We start from the raw sequence: 20,499 nt of genomic DNA, 5'->3' as shown, positions 1-20,499 counted from the left end.
CAGAAAAACATTATTCATTATTTTTTCACCACACCCAGTGCTCCATGCAATCCGTGCCCTCTATAATACCCACCACCTGGTACCCCAACCTCCCACCCCCCCCGCCACTTCAAACCCCTCAGACTGTTTTTCAGAGTCCATAGTCTCTCATGGTTCACCTCCCCTTCCAATTTACCCAAATTCCCTACTCCTCTCTAACGCCCCTTGTCCTCCATGCTATAGTCACTGTATTCTTAATCTGGAGAACAAACTGCTGCTTACCAGAAGGTGGCAGGTGGGGGGAGGGGTTGAAATAGGTGATGGGATAAAGGGGGGGAACTTGTCAGGATGAGCACTGGATGTTGTATGGAAGTATAGAATCACTATACTGTCCATCTGAAACTCATACTACCCTGTATGCTAGCTAATTGGAATTTGAATAAAACTTTAAAAATTTACCCCAATTCCCTACTCCTCTCTAACGCCCCTTGTCCTCCATGCTATTTGTTATGCTCCACAAATAAGTGACTTGGAAGGGGAGGTGAACCATGAGAGACTATGGACTCTGAAAAACAGTCTGAGGGGTTTGAAGTGGCGGGGGGGTGGGAGGTTGGGGTACCAGGTGGTGGGTATTATAGAGGGCACGGCTTGCATGGAGCACTGGGTGTGGTGAAAAAATAATGAATACTGTTTTTCTGAAAATAAATAAATTGGAAAAAAAACTTTAAAAATTTAAAAAGTAAAGGGTGGAAGAGATTATGCTGAGTGAAATAAGTCAAGCAGAGAGAGTCAATTATCATATGGTTTCACTTATTTGTGGAGCATTACAAACAGCATGGAGGACAAGGGGTGTTAGAGAGGAGAAGGGAATTTGGGTAAATTGGAAGGGGAGGTGAACCATGAGAGACCTTGGATTCTGAAAAACAATCTGAGGGGTTTGAAGTGGCGGGGGGGTGGGAGGTTGGGGTACCAGGTGGTGGGTATTATAGAGGGCACGGATTGCATGGAGCACTGGGTGTGGTGAAAAAATAATGAATACTGTTTTTCTGAAAATAAATAAATTGGAAAAAAAAAGAAATTTGAAAAAAAAAGTAAAGGGTGATAAATGAAGCTCTTTTGCTTGAAAATTAACCATTTTTTTTCCTTCCTCATAGTCATTTCCACCACATGGAACCAGGCAATGGTACACAAATTTCAGACTTTCTTCTTCTGGGATTTTCAGAGGGCCCAGAACTGCAGCCCCTCATATTTGGGCTTTTCCTCTCCATGTACCTGATCACTGTGTTTGGGAACCTACTTCTCATCCTGGCTGTCACCTCTGACTCCCACCTCCACACCCCCATGTACTTCTTCCTGGCCAACCTGTCCTTTGTAGACATCTGTTTCACCTCCACCACCATCCCCAAGATGCTGTGGAACATCCAGACTCAGGACAATGTCATTAACTATGCAGGCTGCCTCAGCCAGATGTATTTTTTCCTACTCTATGCACAGTTGGATGTCTTTCTTCTGACTGTGATGGCCTATGACCGCTTCATGGCCATCTGTCAACCCCTGCACTACATGGTCATCATGAATCCCCATCTCTGTGGACTGCTGGTTCTGGTGTCCTGGGTCATCAGTGTTCTCAATTCTTTGTTACAGAGCTTAATGGTTTTGCGGCTGACTTTTTGTACTGTCTTGGAAATCCCCCATTTTTTCTGCGAACTCAACCAGGTAGTTGGCCGTGCCTGTTCTGACACCTTTCTTAATGACCTGGTGATATACTTTAATACTGTGCTGCTGGCTGGTGCTCCCCTGGCTGGGATTGTTTACTCTTACTCTAAGATAGTTTCCACCATATGTGGGATATCGTCAGCTCAGGGCAAATATAAAGCATTTTCCACTTGTGCATCTCACATCTCAATTGTCTCCTTATTTTATTCTACTGGCTTAGGAGTTTACCTTAGCTCTGCTGCTCCCCAAAGCTCCCACTCAAGTGCAGTAGCCTCAGTTATGTACACAGTGGTCACACCCATGCTGAACCCCTTCATCTACAGCCTGAGGAACAAAGACATAAAGTTGGCTCTGAAAAGAATCATTGGGGTTCCGGTGATGTAAGAGCCAATACCCCCATGGATGAAGAAGTGTCTATGTTTGCAGGGCTCACAGCTTCAGAGCAAACAACTGCTAGTCTTGATTTGGATTTGGAAGTAGAATCTGCTTCATTTATTTCTTGGAATTTCCATTTGATTGAATTCAACTTCTCCATGCTTTTAATTAACTCACTTTATTAAGCTTCTACTCAGTCTGATACACACAGTTTCCTCCTTTTCAATTAAATACATTTCTAATGTTTTCCCCAACCCTGGATCAAAAATGCCTGGAAAATTCTGTATCTTTCATGGGGCAGTTTGGATTCTTTGTAAACTCATTTCATTTCAAATGACTCATGACATTGCATGTACATTTTACTTAGATTTCTCAAGAGGATAACCATGATCTGCATTCTTCATATGGAAGTAACTATACTAAGCCCTTCACACAACTTTATTGTAGAGGAGAATGCAAAACCCAGTTTTCACCTAGAGTCTGTCAATCTTGTTACATCACTACCTTCATTTCTCTTCCTGAAAATGTGGACATGGACATTGTTCCCTTTATGTCTCAGACTATGGACAGGGATGCTCAGGCAGGAAACCCCAGGCACTCCCCTGCATCCCTGTACTTGTGGAGATTCCAAAAGACACTTACCTGACTAGAGCCTGTGCTGTGGCTGTACCAACCCTTGGGTTCTTATTTTGAGTAAAAGACATACCTCAGCAACACCCATCAGAGAACTCTAATAAAACCAGTTTTATTACTCACAGGTTCTGAAGGGCATATGGGATAGCAAAGGTCATTTGGGAAAGTCTCAGAAGGGAAAAGAGGCATTTACATAGAGAGAAAGAAAGTAGTCCTGAGATATCAGCTCTCATCAGGGTCCATGGCCAGAATGGTTCAGGGTGTATTAGAAAATTTTATATGAGTAGAATTTAGCTGCTGAAGGAGAAAGCAGGGTCACTCATGTGTCATGTTGAGTTACCCAGGACTTTCTGAAGTGGTATTTCACGGCTGGGGATAGCTTGATTGCCTCTCTGGCAATAGTGTCCCACACCTTAAAAAGTGTTTACTCCATTTTTTACTGGGTTATTTGTTTTTTGAGGGTTGAGCGGAGAATTTCTTTCTAGATCTTGGATATCAGCCCTTTATCTGTAAAGTCATTTGCAAATATCTTCTCCCATTCTGTGGGTTGCCTCTTTGTTTTGTTGACTGTTTCCTTTCCTGTGCAGAAGCTTTTTATCTTGATGAAGTCCCAAAAGTTCATTTCTGCTTTTGTTTCCCTTGCCTTTGGAGATATGTCTTAAAGAAGTTGCTGTAGACAATGTCAAAGAGGTTACTGTTTGTGTTCTCCTCTAGGATTTTGATGGATTCTAGCCTCACATGGAGGTTTTTCTTTCATTTTCAGTTTATCTTGCTGTATGGTATAAGGGAATGGTATAGCTTCATTCTTTTATATGTAGCTGTCCAGTTTTCCAGCATCATATATTGAAGATACTGTCTTTTTTCCATTGGGTATTTTTTCATGATTTGTCAAAGATTACTTAACCATAGAGTTGAAGGTCCATTTTTGGAGTGTCTCTTATGTTCCTTTGATCTATGTGTATGTTTTTGTGCCAATACCATGCTTCCTGGTGATCACAGCTTTGTAATATAGCTTGAAGTGAGGCAACATGATGTACCCAGATTTGTGTTTTCTTTTTCATCATTCCCCTGGCAATTCAGGGTTTTTCTGGTTCTACACAAATTTTAGGATTATTCATTCCAGCTTTTTGAAAAATGCCAAAGGTATTTCAATAGTGATGGTGTTGAAAGTGTAATTGCTCTGGGTAGGATATACATTTTAATAATGTTTATTCTTCCAAACCATGAGCAAGGAATGTTTTTCCGTCTTTTTGTTTCTTCCTCAATTTCTTTCATAAGTGCTCTGTAGTTTCTAGAGTAGAGATCCTTATCCCCTTTGTTTAGACTTATTCCTCTGTCGCGGCCGGTGCGACAAATCGACCAGGAACGTGAGGGTAAGAGGATGGTGAAAAGAAATCAAGAGACAAAGAGATGGGGGCAGGAGGAGCACCAAGGAGGATGTCCAATAGTGCCCAAGTTTATTTTGCAGAGTTCTGATTTATACCACACAGTAAGGGAATCACCTCCTGTATATCTGGTGCTAGTTTCTATTTTGGCCTGCGAGTAGCTGGCCATGCAGAGATACCAGACAGCCTTGACCTTTGTGGTTTGGACACCTAGGCCATAACTCAAAATTCACAAAACACAGGAGCCTTATTAGCTTAGACTTGAGACAGCACCTGCAATGGCAATAAGCCAAACCTCACAATGTTCTCATAACAATCACCAGGGAGACACGGTGGCACTCTAGCGTGCCACCTGTGAAGGTCCTCGGTTGAAGAGGTTCCCAAGAACTGTTGCTCTATTGGGTTAACCCCTTCTAGGCACGAGACCCCAATTCTCCTCAATATCTTTTTCATTTTATTTATTTATTTATTGTTTTTTCAGCATAACCGTATTCATTATTTTTTTATTAAATTGATTTATTTATTTTCAGAAAAACAGTATTCATTATTTTTGCACCACAACCAGTGCTCCATGCAATCCATTCCCTCTGCAATACCCACCACCTGTTTCCCCCAACATCCCCCCCGCCCCCCCGCCCCTTCAAAACCCTCAGGTTATTTTTCAGAGTCCATAGTTTCTCATCCATTACCTCCCCTTCCAATTTCCCTCAACTCCCTTCTCCTCTCTATCTCTCCTTGTCCTCCATGCTATTTGTCATGCTCTACAAATAAGTGAAACCATATGACAATTGACTCTCTCTGCTTGACTTATTTCACTCAGCATAATCTCTTCCAGTCCCGTCCACGTTGCTACAAAAGTTGGGGATTCATCCTTTCTTTCTTTTTTTTTAAATTAAATTTATTTATTTATTTTCAGAAATACAGTATTCATTATTTTTTTCACCACACCCAGTGCTCCATGCAATCTGTGCCCACTATAATTCCCACCACCTGGTACCCCAACCTCCCACCCCCTCGCCACTTCAAATGTCTCAGATTGTTTTTCAAAGTCCATAGTCTCTCATGATTCACCTCCCCTTACAATTTACCCCAACTCCCTTCTCCTCTCTAACACCCCTTGTCCTCCATGCTATTTGTTATGCTCCACAAATAAGTGAAACCATATGATAATTGACTCTCTCTGCTTGACTTATTTCACTCAGCATAATCTCTTCCAGTCCCGTCCATGTTGCTACAAAAGTTGGATATTCATCCTTTCTGATGGAGGCATAATACTCCATAGTGTATATGGACCACATCTTCCTTATCCATTCACCCGTTGAAGGGCATCTTGGTTCTTCCATCGTTTGGCGACCGTGGCCATGGCTGCTATAAACATTGGGGTACAGATGGCCCTTCTTTTCACGACATCTGTATCTTTGGGGTAAATACCCAGTAGTACAATTGCAGGGTCATAGGGAAGCTCTATTTTTAATTTCTTGAGGAATCTCCACACTGTTCTCCAAAGAGGCTGCACCAACTTGCATTCCCACCAACAGTGGAAGAGTGTTCCCTTTTCTCCACATCCTCTCCAACACATGTTGTTTCCTGTCTTGCTAGTTTGGGCCATTCTAACTGGTGTAAGGTGATATCTCAATGTGTTTTTTTTTTTTCCCAATTTATTTATTTTCAGAAAAACAGTATTCATTATTTTTTCACCACACCCAGTGCTCCATGCAAGCCGTGCCCTCTATAATACCCACCACCTGGTACCCCAACCTCCCACCCCCCCACCACTTCACTCAATGTGGTTTTAATTTGAATCTCCCTGATGGCTTGTGATGATGAACATTTTTTCATGTGTCTGATAGCCATTTGTATGTCTGTATTGGAGAAGTGTCTGTTCATATCTTCTGCCCATTTTTTGACATGATTGTCTGCTTTGTGTGTGTTGAGTTTGAGAAGTTCATTATAGATGCTGGATATCAACCTTTTGTCTGTACTGTCATTTGCAAATATCTTCTCCCATTCCGTGGGTTACCTCTTTGTTTTCTTGACTGTTTCCTTTGCTGTGCAGAAGTTTTTGATCTTGATGTAGTCCCAAAAGTTCCTCTTTGCTTTTGTTTCCTTTGCCTTTGGAGACATATCTTGAAAGAAGTTGCTGTGGCTGATATTGAAGAGATTACTGCCTATGTTCTCCTCTAGGATTCTGATGGATTCCCGTCTCACGTTGAGGTCTTTTATCCATTTTGAGTTTATCTTTGTGTACGGTGTAAGAGAATGGTCGAGTTTCATACTTTTGCATATAGCTGTCCAGTTTTCCCAGCACCACTTGTTGAAGAGACTGTCTTTTTTCCGCTGTATATTTTTTCCTGTTTTGTCAAAGATTAATTGACCATAAAGTTGAGGGTCCATATCTGGGTTCTCTACTCTGTTCCACTGGTCTATGTGTCTGTTTTTATGCCAGTACCATGCTGTCTTGGTGATCACAGCTTTGTAGTAAAGCTTGAAATCAGGTAACATGATGCCTCCAGTTTTATTTTTCTTTCTCAACATTTCCTTAGCGATTCGGGGTCTCTTCTGATTCCATACAAATTTTAGGATTATTTGCTCCATCTCTTTGAAAAATACCGGTGGAATTTTGATCGGAGTGGCATTACAAGTATAGGTTGCTCTAGGCAGTAGAGATATTGTCACAATGTTTATTCTTCTCTCTTCTCTTATTGATTTGTTCTATCACATTGATTGATTTGCAAATATTGAACCATCCTTGTAGCCCAGGGATAAATTCCACCTGGTCATGGTGGATAATCTTTTTAATGTGCTGTTGGATCCTGTTGGCTAGGATCTTATTGAGAATCTTAGCATCCATATTCATCAGCGATATTGGTCTGAAATTCTTTTTTTTTTTGGTAGGGTCTTTGCCTGATTTGGGGATCAGGGTAATGCTGGCTTGATAGAAAGAGTCAGGAAGTTTTCCTTCTGCTTCAATTTTTTGAAACAGCTTCAGGAGAATAGGTGTTATTTCTTCTTTGAAAGTTTGGTAGAATTCTCCAGAGAATCCATCAGGTCCTGGGCTCTTTTTTTTTTTTTTTTTTTTTGGAGGTTTTTGATTACTGCTTCAATCTCATTACTAGATATTGGTCGATTTAGGTTGTCAATTTCTTTTTGGTTCAATTTCAGGAGTTCATCATTTTCCAAGAATGCATACATTTCATCTAGGTTGCTTAGCTTATTGGCATAAAACTGTTGATAATAACTTCTGATGATTGTTTCTACTTCCTTGGTGTTCATTGTGATCTCTCTCTTTTCATTCATAATTTTATGAATTTGAGCTTTCTCTATTTTCTTTTGGATTAGTGTGGCCAATAGTTTATCGATCTTTTTGATTCTTTCAAAAAACCAGCTTCTAGTTTCATTGATGCGTTCTACTGTATCTCTGGTTTCTACTTCATTGATCTCTGCTCTAATCTTGATGATTTCCCTTCTTATGTGTGGAGTTGATTATTTGTTGTTTCCCCAGTTCTTTAAGGTGTAGAGACAGCTGGTGTATTCTGGATTTTTCTATTTTTTTTTGAGGGAGGCTTGGATGGCTATATATTTCCCACTTAGGATTGCCTTTGCTATATCCCATAGGTTTTGGACCGAAGTGTGTCATTCTCATTGGTTTCCATGAATTGTTTCAGTTCTTCTTTGATCTCCTGGTTGATCCAAGCATTATTTTTTTTTGTTTTGTTTTGTTTTGTTTTTTTTTGTTTTCCAATTTATTTATTTTCAGAAAAACAGTATTCATTATTTTTTCACCACACCCAGTGCTCCATGCAATCCATGCCCTCTATAATACCCACCACCTGGTACCCCAACCTCCCACCCCCCCCACCACTTCAAACCCCTCAGACTGTTTTTCAGAGTCCATAGTCTCTCATGGTTCACCTCCCCTTCCAATTTACCCAGATTCCCTACTCCTCTCTAATGCCCCTTGTCCTCCATGCTATTTGTTATGCTCCACAAATAAGTGAAACCATATGATAATTGACTCTCTCTGCTTGACTTATTTCCAAGCATTCTTAAGCAAGGTGGTCTTTAGCTTCCAGGTGTTTGATTTCCTTGCGAACTTTTCCTTGTGATTGAGCTCCAGTTTCAAAGCATTGTGATCTGAAAATATGAAGGGAATAATCTCAGTCTTTTGGTATCGCTTGAGTCCTGCTTTGTGACCCAGTATGTGGTCTATTCTGGAGAAGGTTCCATGTGCACTTGAGAAGAATGAGTGTTTTGTTGTTTTAGGGTGGATTGTTCTGTATATATCTATGAGGTCCATCCAGTCCAATGTGTCATTCAATGTTCTTGTTTCTTTATTGATTTTTTGCTTTGATGACTGTCTATTTCTGAGAGAGATGTGTTAAGATCTCCTACCATTAATGTATTCATATCAGTATGACTCTATATCTTGATTAACAGTTTTCTTATGTAATTGTCTGCTCTCAGATTGGGAGCATAGATATTTATAATTGTTAGATCATCTTGGTGGATAGTTACTTTAAGAATGATATAGTGTCCTTCTGTATCTCTGACTACAGTCTTTAGTTTAAAATCTAATTTGTCTGATATGAAAATCGCTACCCCGGCCATCTTTTGAGGCCTATTGTCATGAAAGATGCTTCTCCATCCCTTCACTTTCAGTCTGAGTGTATCTTTAGCTTCAAAATGTTTCTTCTGTAGACAACATGTGGATGGTCCTATCGTTTTATTCAATCTGCAACCCTGTGCTGTTTTATGGGTGCATTTAGGCCATTCACTTTGAGAGTGATTATTGAGATATACGTTTTTATTGACATCATGTTACCTTTGAAGTCTTTCTTTCTGTAGATTGTCTCTGTATTTCTTTTCAATGCTATTCTTAGGATTTTTCCTCTTTTATATAGCCCCCCTTTATATTTCCTTCATTACTAGTTATTGGTCTATTCAGATCATCAGATGACCCAGTCAAAAAATCGGCAGAATAAATAAAATTAAGATAAATTTAAATAAATAAGTGAGCTTTAATATCAAACTATGTGCATGGAAACTTAAAATTCTGTTTTAACTTGGTAAAAAAGTCAATATTTTTCTTGAATTATTGATCTGCTCTTACTAAACAAAATGGTAAACAAATTTTTTTATTCACTTTATAATTACCTGCCTAGAAAACATGCATTCTGTGTTTTGCCAAAGTATTTGTTATGTTTATCTGTTTTTTGATGCATTAATATATTTTTTAAAGATTTTATTTTTTTATTTATTTGGCAGAGAGAGATCACAAGTAGACGGAGAGGCAGGCAGAGAGAGAGAGAGGGAAGCAGGCTCCCTGCTGAGCAGAGAGCCCGATGCAGGACTTGATCCCAGAACCCTGAGATCACGACCTGAGCCGAAGGCAGTGGCTCAACCCACTGAGCCACCCAGGCACCCCGCATCAATATTTTTTAATATTTAAAAAAAAATGTAAAAATGGCAGAAGACATGAACAGACACTTCTCCAAAGAAGTCATAGAAATGGATAACAGACACATGAAAAAATGTTCAACATCATTTGCCACCAGGGGAATTCAAGTCCAAACCAGAATGAGACATCACCTTACACCAGTAAGAATGGCTAATTAACAATACAGGAAACAACAGATGTTGGCAAGGATGTGGAGAATGGGGAACCCTCTTACACTGTTAGTGAGAATGCAAGTTGGTACGGCCACTCTGTAAAACAGTATGAAGTTTCACTAAAATGTTAAAAGTAGTGCTCCCTTATGACCCAGAAATTGCACTGCTAGGTATTTACTCCAAAGATACAGATGTAGTGAAAAGAAGGGGCACTGGCACTCCAACGTTCATAGCAGCAATGTTGACAATAGCCAAACTGTGGAAGGAGCCAAGTTGTCCTTCAATAGATAAAAGGGAGTTGGGGGAAGTTGGAGAGGGAGACAAACCATGAGAGACTGTGGACTCTGAGAAAAAAACTGAGGGTTTTGGAGGGGAGAGAGTGGAAAGTTAGGTGAGCCTGGTGGTTGGTGGGAATGCAAGTTGGTGCAGCCACTTTGGAGAACAGTGTGGAGATTCCTCAAGAAATTAAAAATAGAGCTTCCCTATGACCCTGCAATTGTACTACTGGGCATTTACCCCAAAGATACAGATGGAGTGAAAAGAAGGGCCATCTGTACCCCAATGTTTATAGCAGCCATGGCCACGGTCGCCAAATGGTGGAAAGAACCAACACGCCCTTCAACGGGTGAATGGATAAGGAAGATGTGGTCCATATACACTATGGAGTATTATGTCTCCATCAGAAAGGATGAATATCCAACTTTTGTAGCAACATGGATGGGACTGGAAGAGATTATGCTGAGTGAAATAAGTCAAGCAGAAAGAGTCAATTATCATACGGTTTCACTTATTTGTGGAGCATAACAAATATCATGGAGGACAAGGGGAAATGGAGAGGAGAAGGGAGTTGGGGGAAATTGGAAGGGGAGTGAACCATGAAAGACTATGGACTCTGAAAAACAATCTGAGGGTTTTGAACGGGCGGGGGGTGGGATGTTGGGGGAACCAGGTGGTTCACGTGGTAGAGAGGGCACGGATTGAATGGAGCACTGGGTGTGGTGCTAAACAATGAATACTGTTACACTGAAAAGGAATAAAAAAACAGAATACTAGGTGATTCCTATGTACTTTGAAGTTGGAGAAGTGCTGGTCTAGAGTATGTTTTTCTAATATTCTCAATTTGACCCTTGAGGCAAGGTCATTATTTGTGTTGGAAGATGTTCTACTCAGTGGAGGTGTTTAGCAGCATCCCTCAGACTTTGCCAGATATAGTCAGGGGTAGAGAATCACCTCTGGTTGGGACCACCGGCACAGAGTTTGAAAACTGAGAGAAACCTGACAGGATGCAGTCAACACCCATACCTTTCTGCAATGATATCTTAGAGAAGATCACTAAATTCCACAAGCCTCCTGTCTTCGTGGGGGAATGGAGCTCACACTAGTGCTTCCTCACAGAATGGACTTCTATAAAAATTAAATCAGGAAATTCTGTTTTTTTTCTTTTTAAGATTTTATTTATTTATTTGACAGACAGAGATCACAAGTAGGCAGAGAGGCAGACAGAGAGAGAGGAGGAAGCAGGCTCCCCGCTGAGCAGAGAGCCCGATGCGGGGCTTGATCCCAGCACCCTGGGATCATGACCTGAGCCGAAGGCAGAGGCTTAACCCACTGAGCCACCCAGGTGCCCCTAAATCAGGCAATTCTTATAAGGTGCTAAACTCAGATCTAAAGATCTAAATATATCTCTTACAATCAACAAACATTTTATAGTACCATAGCTCTGAACTTGAGGTAGAATAGTGAAATTCGTAATTGTTTTGGCAAAATGTCCATGAATCCAAGGAGTGTAGGGCCCAAGGTTTAATATAAAGGAAGAAACTTTTAATCTTTGTTGAAAAAGAGGAAAGTAAATTTCTAGAGATAGCAGGGATTGCATCTCCACCACTAGTCAGTTCTTTGAAGATCCCAAGAGACCTAGTCAAAACCAACTCCTCAGTCTCAAACAGGAGAGAAATTTCACTCAGGATCGGGATAAGGTGCTGGGAGTTTAGATCTCTGAAAGGCAAAAGGTCATAGCATTGGGGCTCCCTGTTCAGCAGGAATCCTGCTTCTTCCTCTCCCACTCCCCCTACTTGTGTTCCCTCTCTCACTGTCTCTATCAAATAAATAAAATCTTTAAAAAGAAGAGTAAGAAAAGAATTGACTTCACCTTGCTTATTACCCAATCTCTTAGGAACAGGAAATCAACAGGAAAAATTTCTTTTTTGTCCACACCAGCATCCCATAGGGAAATCATGTGCCTAAAGGTGGGAGGAACAAGAGGAAAATGTGCCTAATGAGCAGAACAAAGCAGCTGTAAATAAGTCTTATGCTGCAGTCCCACAGGGTGGACAACCTTGGAATGGACAAGACCTGGTCTTTTTCTGTGCAGTCCTAAGTCTGGATGGGGCACTGGAGTCTGACCCATACCTGGTCTTTTATCTGGGGACAGAGCTTTATCCTCCAATGTCTATCAGTCACACAGGTATTTTTATTTCCATGTAGAGACCTTCCTCTCAGACACCCTATCAAGATGAGTTCTGCTGCCCAGGAGGGACAGAGCAGGAGAAGGTCAAGAGAATGAAAGTCAAGAGCATTTACCTGAGGTCATCTGAGGGCCAATCCAGCCTAGCCCAGAGCTGAGAGTTTGCTGTGACTGTTTGCTGGATTGATCAAGACATTTATTAATTATTCATTTATGTGTTTATAATGTGTTTAATAATGCTAAATATAGATGTTAATACTGAACAAGGTTCAACTTTAACAAGTAAATCATACTAATGGAAGCCCAAATAGACAGGGGATGGGAAGCATAAACATAGAACATAAGACCAAGGATCTTTGCAATTAACCAGAGTAGAAAAGTCAATTATTAGCTGTAAAGGGATATACAGTGAAGTGAGGACATGTCATTTTTAAGACGAGACATAGGAGACTACATTTCTCTAGTAATGATTAAAATCCGGAGAACAGAATTCACAGAGTTACTTCCTTTTTTTTAAAGATTTTATTTATTTATTTGACAGAGAGAGATCACAGGTAGGCAGAGAGGGAGAGAGGAGGAAGCAGGCTCCCTGCAGAGCAGAGAGCCAGATGTGGGGGCTTGATCCCAGGACCCTGGGATCAAGACCTGAGCTTAAGGCAGAGGCTTTAACCCAATGAGCCACCCAGGTGCCCCCACAGAGTTACATTCTTACAAGGGCAATACATGAAACATACATATCGCAGTGCTTCCTTTGAGTATTCAAATGAAAAATTTTAAGAGGATTATGTGCATAAGTGTATGCTAATGAGCTTCTTTTACAATTACCTCATTACCTGTGACCCTAAATTCTGGGTTAGCTAGCCTAATCACTTTCTCTGTTGACATTTTGTCTGGGAGTCCTTGGTTTTTGCATAGTGGGGTCAGAGTAGTTTTATTCCTGTTTTTTTTTTTTTCCAATTTATTTATTTTCAGAAAAACAGTATTCATTATTTTTTCACCACACCCAGTGCTCCATGCAAGCCGTGCCCTCTATAATACCCACCACCTGGTATTCCTGTTTTTTATTACATTCTCTCAAGCAAAATATTGCTGTTTATTTCACCAATTAGCTACTTGCCATTTTACTTTTTTATGTATGTGTAGATGTATTTGTGCAGAATGTGTGAGAGTATTGTGTGGTAAAGTCTGGGACCTAATCACAATATATTCCCTTCACTGCTTTTTGTAGTTTGTTTGTTTCTGTAGTTTGTTTGTTTGTTTGTTTGTTTTTGTGTGTGAAATAATTAATCTGTTACCTTAATATGCTTCATTTGTGATTACTTGCTTTCTGGAAAATGAAAGTGAATGCATACTTATTCCTCACAAATCACCCTTTATATGTATTTCCAAGTGTTCAAGTCTCTGTATTCCTTATTGTTCCTTTTGCCCTTTTATTATTGGACCTATATTTCTAAAATAGAAATGCTATCACATGGAAGGCATTCTTCTTTATGTTTAACATGAATCACCTTTACCTTCCATAAGCCATCTTGTTCCATATATCTTTATAAGCCACTCTGCTTAACCTAAGTGCATTTTCACTGTTCTTCCAAAATTCTTAATTTCTTTTAAAAGTGTCCTGTATTATGCACACTAACATATTCACACACTTTCAGTTCAAATGTATAAAAAGAGACCTATGCATATCATAAGTACTCTTTATGTTCTGGCAAAATCTTTTTTTCTAGCTTTTCTTCCCCAGTCTTTGTGACTCAGGAGTACCTTATACATGTCCCTCTAGTCAACCAAGTGGAACACTGATTCATTACTTCTATGCCTGCATGACATTTCATAGTGTGGCTCTGCCTCTTATGCTTTTCTTTCTTTTCTTTTCTTTTTTTGGTTAGGAATTAGTTTTTTTTTTTTTTTAAGTTAGATGTTCCACTCTTTTTTGTATTTTATTTTTTCAGTGCCTCTTACACTTATGATATTCTTTCATTTTTTTCTCCTTAAATTACACTTGTATAAATGCTACAAAATATTTTTAAATAGTTAAAACTATGTTTCCCAACCAAAGCTGATTCCATCCTTCAGGGAATATCTAGCAATGTTTGAAGACATTTTGGGGCTGTCACACTAGGTAATGCTGTGTGGAGGCCAGTGATGCTTTAAATAACCCAAAATGCGTAGGACACAACACACCACAGAGTAGGATCTGGCCCAGAATGTCCATAGTGTGAGACCAAGAAACCCTGAGTTAAAGCATATCTGTATTTTTCTTTTAATTATAAGTAATCTCTGCACCCAACATGGGACTTGAACTCATAATGCCAAGCTCAAGTGTCCCATACGCTAACAACTGAGCCAGCCAGGTACCCAGCCTCCCCAACACATTGTAACACTTCACAATTCTGACAACAAAATTGGAAAGTACTCCTTTGTTACTTGTTTAAGGATTCCAACCTAACCAATGTGATATCCCCAGAGTGTTTTCTCAGGGTGAGGGGTATGAAAGAGATTTCTTTCTTGAGTTTTCAAACCATTAGTGTTCTCAAGCAAAGATTGCTATATTTGATCACCAGGTTTATTTGTCTATTATTGTTATGTGTCCATATATTATATGTTTACTTATCTATAATTATCAGCCTTTCAATTAATTGTTGTAAATCACAGTTTCTCTATTGATTTTTAGTAAGATATTTTTTGCAATAAAATATTTTCACTAATTAAAACCACATTGAGATATCACCTTACACCAGTTAGAATGGCCAAAATTAACAAAACAGGAAACAACATGTGTTGGAGAGGATGTGGAGAAAGGGGAACCCTCTTACACTGTTGGTGGGAATGCAAGTTGGTGCAGCCTCTTTGGAGAACAGTGTGGAGATTCCTCAAGAAATTAAAAATAGAGCTTCCCTACGACCCTGCAATTGCACTCCTGGGTATTTACCCCAAAGATACAGATGTCGTGAAAAGAAGGGCCATCTGTACCCCAATGTTTATAGCAGCAATGGCCACAGTCGCCAAACTATGGAAAGAACCAAGATGCCCTTCAACGGATGAATGGATAAGGCAGACGTGGTCCATATACACTATGGAGTATTATGCCTCCATCAGAAAGGACGAATATCCAACTTTTGTAGCAACATGGACGGGACTGGAAGAGATTATGCTGAGTGAAATCAGTCAAGCAGAGAGGGTCAATTATCATATGGTTTCACTCATTTGTGGAGCATAACCAATAGCATGGAGGACAAGGAGCGTTAGAGAGGAGTAGGGAATTTGGGTAAATTGGAAGGGGAGGTGAACCATGAGAGACTATGGAATCTGAAAAACAGTCTGAGGGGTTTGAAGTGGTGGGGGGGTGGGAGGTTGGGGTACCAGGTGGTGGGTATTATAGAGGGCACAGCTTGCATGGAGCACTGGGTGTGGTGAAAAAATAATGAATACTGTTTTTCTGAAAATAAATAAATTGGGAAAAAATATTTTCACACTTTATTTAGTTAAATATTTCAGTCTTCTTATGTCTGAGGTTTTTTTTGCCTCAGTTATGATAGTTTGCCCAGCTGTGGATTTTATATGTATTTTCTAGATGTGCGTCTAAAATGGAATGGTTACTTTTAAACTGAGAGTTTACTCCTTCTGATTTTTGTGAGATGTGCGAGATAAGGAATGACTGCACTTCCTTCCATGTCAAAAGCTATCTGTGCCAACTTCCATCAACAATCCAATCTTTTCCAACTAAATCCAAATGCATCTTTATCAAATATTATATGTTCATATGTATACTTAGACCTAGTTCCTGATTCATTCAACATAAACTAAAAGAGAATCGCTATGTTCCAAAAATTTTTAAAAACTTTTGTGTAATATGCTTTCATTTCAAAGTCATGGGGAATTTTATTGTTTGTCCATGTCAATTTTATGAAATCACTGCTCCTGTAGATCATATTTCAGTTAGTTTCTAAACTCCCTTCAATGTTGTTGAATAGAGTTGTACTGAAACTGCTCCCTTTAACCTGGTTTGGTTTTGTGTCATTCTTTGTATTTCATAATGTCTCAATTTCTTGAATTTCTTTTTAAGTGCATATACATCTACACCCATAAAGGAAAATGTGAACAACACAGGTGAAATCCCTGCTCCTTTGGTCCTTACATCAGAGTGAGAGACAAGAGTGCAGTGAGATAAAATGTGAGTATGAAATAATGTCCTTGGATAAGTATGAAATAATGTCCTTGGATAAGTCACATGAAGAGTATTCAGAGGAAGAGGATAGATGGCACGGGGTGTGTAGGATTTTACGGAGTCTGGGGAGGCCTTTCCATGTTGGACAAGAAACAGAACTGTGAGTAGTGGTGCTCAACAGACTTGTCAAGAAAATGACTAAAACCCAAAGGCTAAGAAAGCAAATAAAGAATAAACATGTCACATAAGAAAAGTGATAAGGTGAACCATGAGAGACTATGGACTCTGAAAAACAGTCTGAGGGGTTTGAAGTGGCGGGGGGGTGGGAGGTTGGGGTACCAGGTGGTGGGTATTATAGAGGGCACAGCTTGCATGGAGCACTGGGTGTGGTGAAAAAATAATGAATACTGTTTTTCTGAAAATAAATAAATTGGGAAAAAAAAAGGAAAAAGAAAGGAAAAGAAAAAAAAAGTGATAAAGTGTTCACCTCATCCTCTATGAAACCAAATAAAAAACAATTGGTCAAATGAATATGAAAAAGGTGCAGAGAAAAAAAAAACAAGGTATCTGAACTCTAGTAATAAAGAAGCCCAAATTTTTGATGTGTTGGTTTATTCTCTTATTCATTTTTATTGTGTGATGTTCAATTTGTAAGGTATTTCACACCATAAAGACATCACTACTTTGTATTGTGGACAAATTCATTTTTGGTTTTATTATTTTTGCCAAGTATAAATGGGATAAAACTAGGATTGGATGCTACCAACCCCAGGGAAGATTTCCTTCCTCACATTCTCTTAGGATAACTGAGCTTATTATATCATTTTATTTTTTAATATCATTTACATTAATCTATTTATATTTAAATTCATTTTAATTAACACATATTATATAATTAGTTGTTGAATTTAGTGATGTCATCAATTGCATGTAACACACAGTGATCATTATATCAAGGAACTTCCTTAAGACCCATCACCCTTTTATCCCACCCCACAATCCACCCGCCCTCCTGCAACCCTCAGTTTGTGTCCTAAAATTAACAGTCTCTTATGGTTTGCTCTCCTCTCATTTCCATCTCTTATATTTTTACTCCCTCCCCATTTTTGTCTCATTTTATTTTTCATTCCTTTTATGTCCATTTATTTATGTCCCTCTCTTCCTGTCCCTCTCTTTCAGTCTGTTTCTTGAACACAAGTTTTTTGTTCCTTTATAAATGAATGGCCAGAAAGTGGCCATTCAAAAATTGTGCCCCAAGATGAGTTGTTCCTGGGAAGCTATGCATAGGAATTTCTGAGTACTATTTCTACATTCCTTATGGGAAAGGTAATTTGATGTGTATGCGTTCATATCCTAAATGGGGTGTTGGGGCAGGCTGGGGGGGAGAAGAGAAGGACATAGAAGTAATATCCTTTGGGAGGATATGATGTGCAGTTGTGTGTACGTGATAGCGTGTGTGTGTGACAGTGTGTGTGTATGCATACACATGTGGGGGAACCCTGATGAGTGAGAATGGTCCTCAGAATGGGGATACATGGGTTCCTCTACTTCAAGGTGACCCTTTTAATACACATGCAAAATTTGATCAACAGATGATACTAAGGAGGGAGGTGTTTAATTGACAGGACGCTACTGCAACCAGATTCATGAAGTCCAAGAGGTACATAGTGTGAATGAGGAAGTCCCTGTGTCTTGAAATTTAAGGAGCTATGAGGCCACATGATTCTTTGAAATTCACTGCCACCACTTCTCATCACTCTGCCTTTTGTCCTTTCTCCCCGAACACTGGCTCCCATCTGACCCTTGATTTTTTTGACAGAAGCACTTCCTCAGGGACTTTGCACCAGATATTTCCTCTGCCAGGAAGACCTCCAATCATCCACCCTCTCTTCTATGAGGTCTCTGTTCAAATGTCACCTTCTTAGCCAGTCTTGACTGAACACCCAACCTAACACCCATCCACTCTCTTCTTAAACTGCTTCTGTGTTCTTCATAGTACCTGGCCCCCTCCTAGGATTATTTAATCTTTATATCTGCTTCTATCCTATCAGCGTCACTGAATTATAGGGACTTTTGTTTTTCAGCACCCTCTACTTTATGACTAGGAAATACTGGAAACACGACTGACACTATATATTCCCCAAATGCTTGAAATAATTTCTTATTCAAACCATACAATACCTGATCTTTGGGGAACATCTGATGTCAGGATGGAAACTTCTAATCAGAGAGGAAACGGGTATCCCTTCAAGAGGTCCAGATCCATTCACAGAATATTGAAATTAGTTTCTGACTAGTAAATAAATGTTGTAACATTTCCACAATGTGAGCAACACCCATTTGTTTCAAAACTATTCATGTTCTGTTTCCCTGTGCTAGAGTCACCTCCACCAGATGGAGCCAGTCAATGATACACAAATTTCAGCATTTCTTCTTCTGGGATTTTCAAAAGAGCCAGAACTGCAGTGCCCCATATTTGGGCTTTTCCTCTCCATGTACTTGACCACTGTGTTTGGAAACCTGCTCATTATCCTGGCTGTTGGTTCTGACTCTCACCTCCATACACCCATGTACTTCTTCCTGGTCAACTTGTCCTTTGTAGATATCTGTTTCACCTCCACCACCATCCCCAAGATGCTATGGAACATTCAGACTCAGAGCAAAGCAATCACCTATTCAGGATGCATTACTCAGATGTACTTTTTCTCACTCTTTGCGGTGTTGGATGTCCTCCTCTTGAGTGTGATGGCCTATGACCGCTTTGTTGCCATTTGTCACCCCCTGCATTACATGGTCATCATGAACCCCTTGCTCTGTGGACTGCTGTTATTTGTGTCCTGGATCATCAGTGTCTTGCATTCCTTGTTACACACTTCCATGGTGTTGCAGCTGTCCTTCTGTACAGAGGAGGAAATCCCCCACTTTTTCTGTGAACTCAATCAAATGATACAACTTGCTTGTTCTGACACATTTCTCAATAACATGGTGATGTACTTTGCAGCTATGTTGCTGGCTGGTGGTCCCTTTCTTGGGATCCTTTACTCTTACTCTAAGATTGTTTCCTCCATATGTGCAATATCATCAGCTCATGGCAAGTATAAAGCATTTTCCACCTGTGCATCTCACATTTCAGTTGTCTCCTTATTTTATGGTACAAGCCTGGGAGTGTACCTTAGCTCGGCTGCTACCCAGAGCTCCCATGCAAGTACAGTAGCCTCAGTGATGTATGCTGTGGTCACACCCATGCTGAACCCCTTCATCTACAGCCTGAGGAACAAAGACATAAAGGAGGCTCTGATGAGATTCTCTGGGATAGCAGCTCTAAAACGGACAATTGTCCTGGGGCTGAAGAAGTGCCCATGATTGCAAGGCCCAATGCCTTAGCCAAATGTTGAGATATTTTGATCTGATTATTTAAGTAGAACATGCCTTCTATTTTTTCTCTGGATTTTCTATTTTTTTAAAAATTTTGAGCTCTGTGTACTTATATAACTCACTTTATTAGCTTTATGATATCTCTGATATCCAAAAATTTTTCACTTTTTCTCATTTTCCTACTTTCTCAATATTTTTCCTAACCATGGATGTGAAATTTTTGGAGATTCTCAATTATTTCAAATGACTACATGGATCTGTTAAGAATAATTTCTTCACAAATGAAATATATCATAGTGAATATTTTTTCTTGTGATTGTCTGAATGCTACTCCTATGGAAAATGTACTTTTGACCACAACAGCTATTTATAGAAGTTTATAACAGAGAAAAATCTGAGACTGTGCTTCCCTTTTGTGACCATCATTCTTTTGTATATCACTACCTTAACTGCTGTTCCTGAGAATGCAGACTTTTGACATACTGGATGTTACAGCTGATCATGGGGATTTTTCTATACATTAGCATCCTGTTGTTAAAGAGCTTGTTGCCACCATGTCTGCCATAGTCACTAGCAAAATAAATGATTAAAAAAACATGTCTCCAATTGGAATCTACACGGCAAGACAAATATAGAAAAAATAGATTGGTCTAGAGTCTAGAGTCTAGACTTGACTTTATTTTATGGTCTAGAGTCAAACTTGACTTTAAGGATGATGAAGCAAAATATTAAAGTATATATTTATTGTTATACAAAATATTTCTTTCTCAGGCACTTCCTCTACCTATTGAATTATT

The 20,499-nt window shown here is 39.6% G+C and overlaps 2 protein-coding genes across 2 annotated transcripts; both read left to right on the top strand.

Annotated features, from left to right (window-relative positions):
- Positions 1–1,146: 1,146 nt before the first annotated feature.
- LOC122910703 (olfactory receptor 7A5-like) lies at positions 1,147–2,079 on the top strand. Its single transcript, XM_044255320.1, has one exon. The coding sequence runs from the start codon at positions 1,147–1,149 to the stop codon at positions 2,077–2,079; it is 933 nt and encodes a 310-aa protein (XP_044111255.1).
- A 16,642-nt stretch (positions 2,080–18,721) lies between these two features.
- LOC122910227 (olfactory receptor-like protein OLF4) lies at positions 18,722–19,690 on the top strand. The gene has a single exon (XM_044254885.1). The coding sequence runs from the start codon at positions 18,722–18,724 to the stop codon at positions 19,688–19,690; it is 969 nt and encodes a 322-aa protein (XP_044110820.1).
- The last annotated feature ends 809 nt before the right edge of the window (positions 19,691–20,499 follow it).

Source organism: Neovison vison, chromosome 6 (genome assembly GCF_020171115.1).
Source record: "Neovison vison isolate M4711 chromosome 6, ASM_NN_V1, whole genome shotgun sequence".
In the NCBI taxonomy this organism is placed as follows: Eukaryota; Metazoa; Chordata; class Mammalia; order Carnivora; family Mustelidae; genus Neogale; species Neogale vison.
The sequence above is the reverse complement of the archived record's forward strand: the minus strand, read 5'-3'. Positions and strand labels throughout refer to the sequence as shown.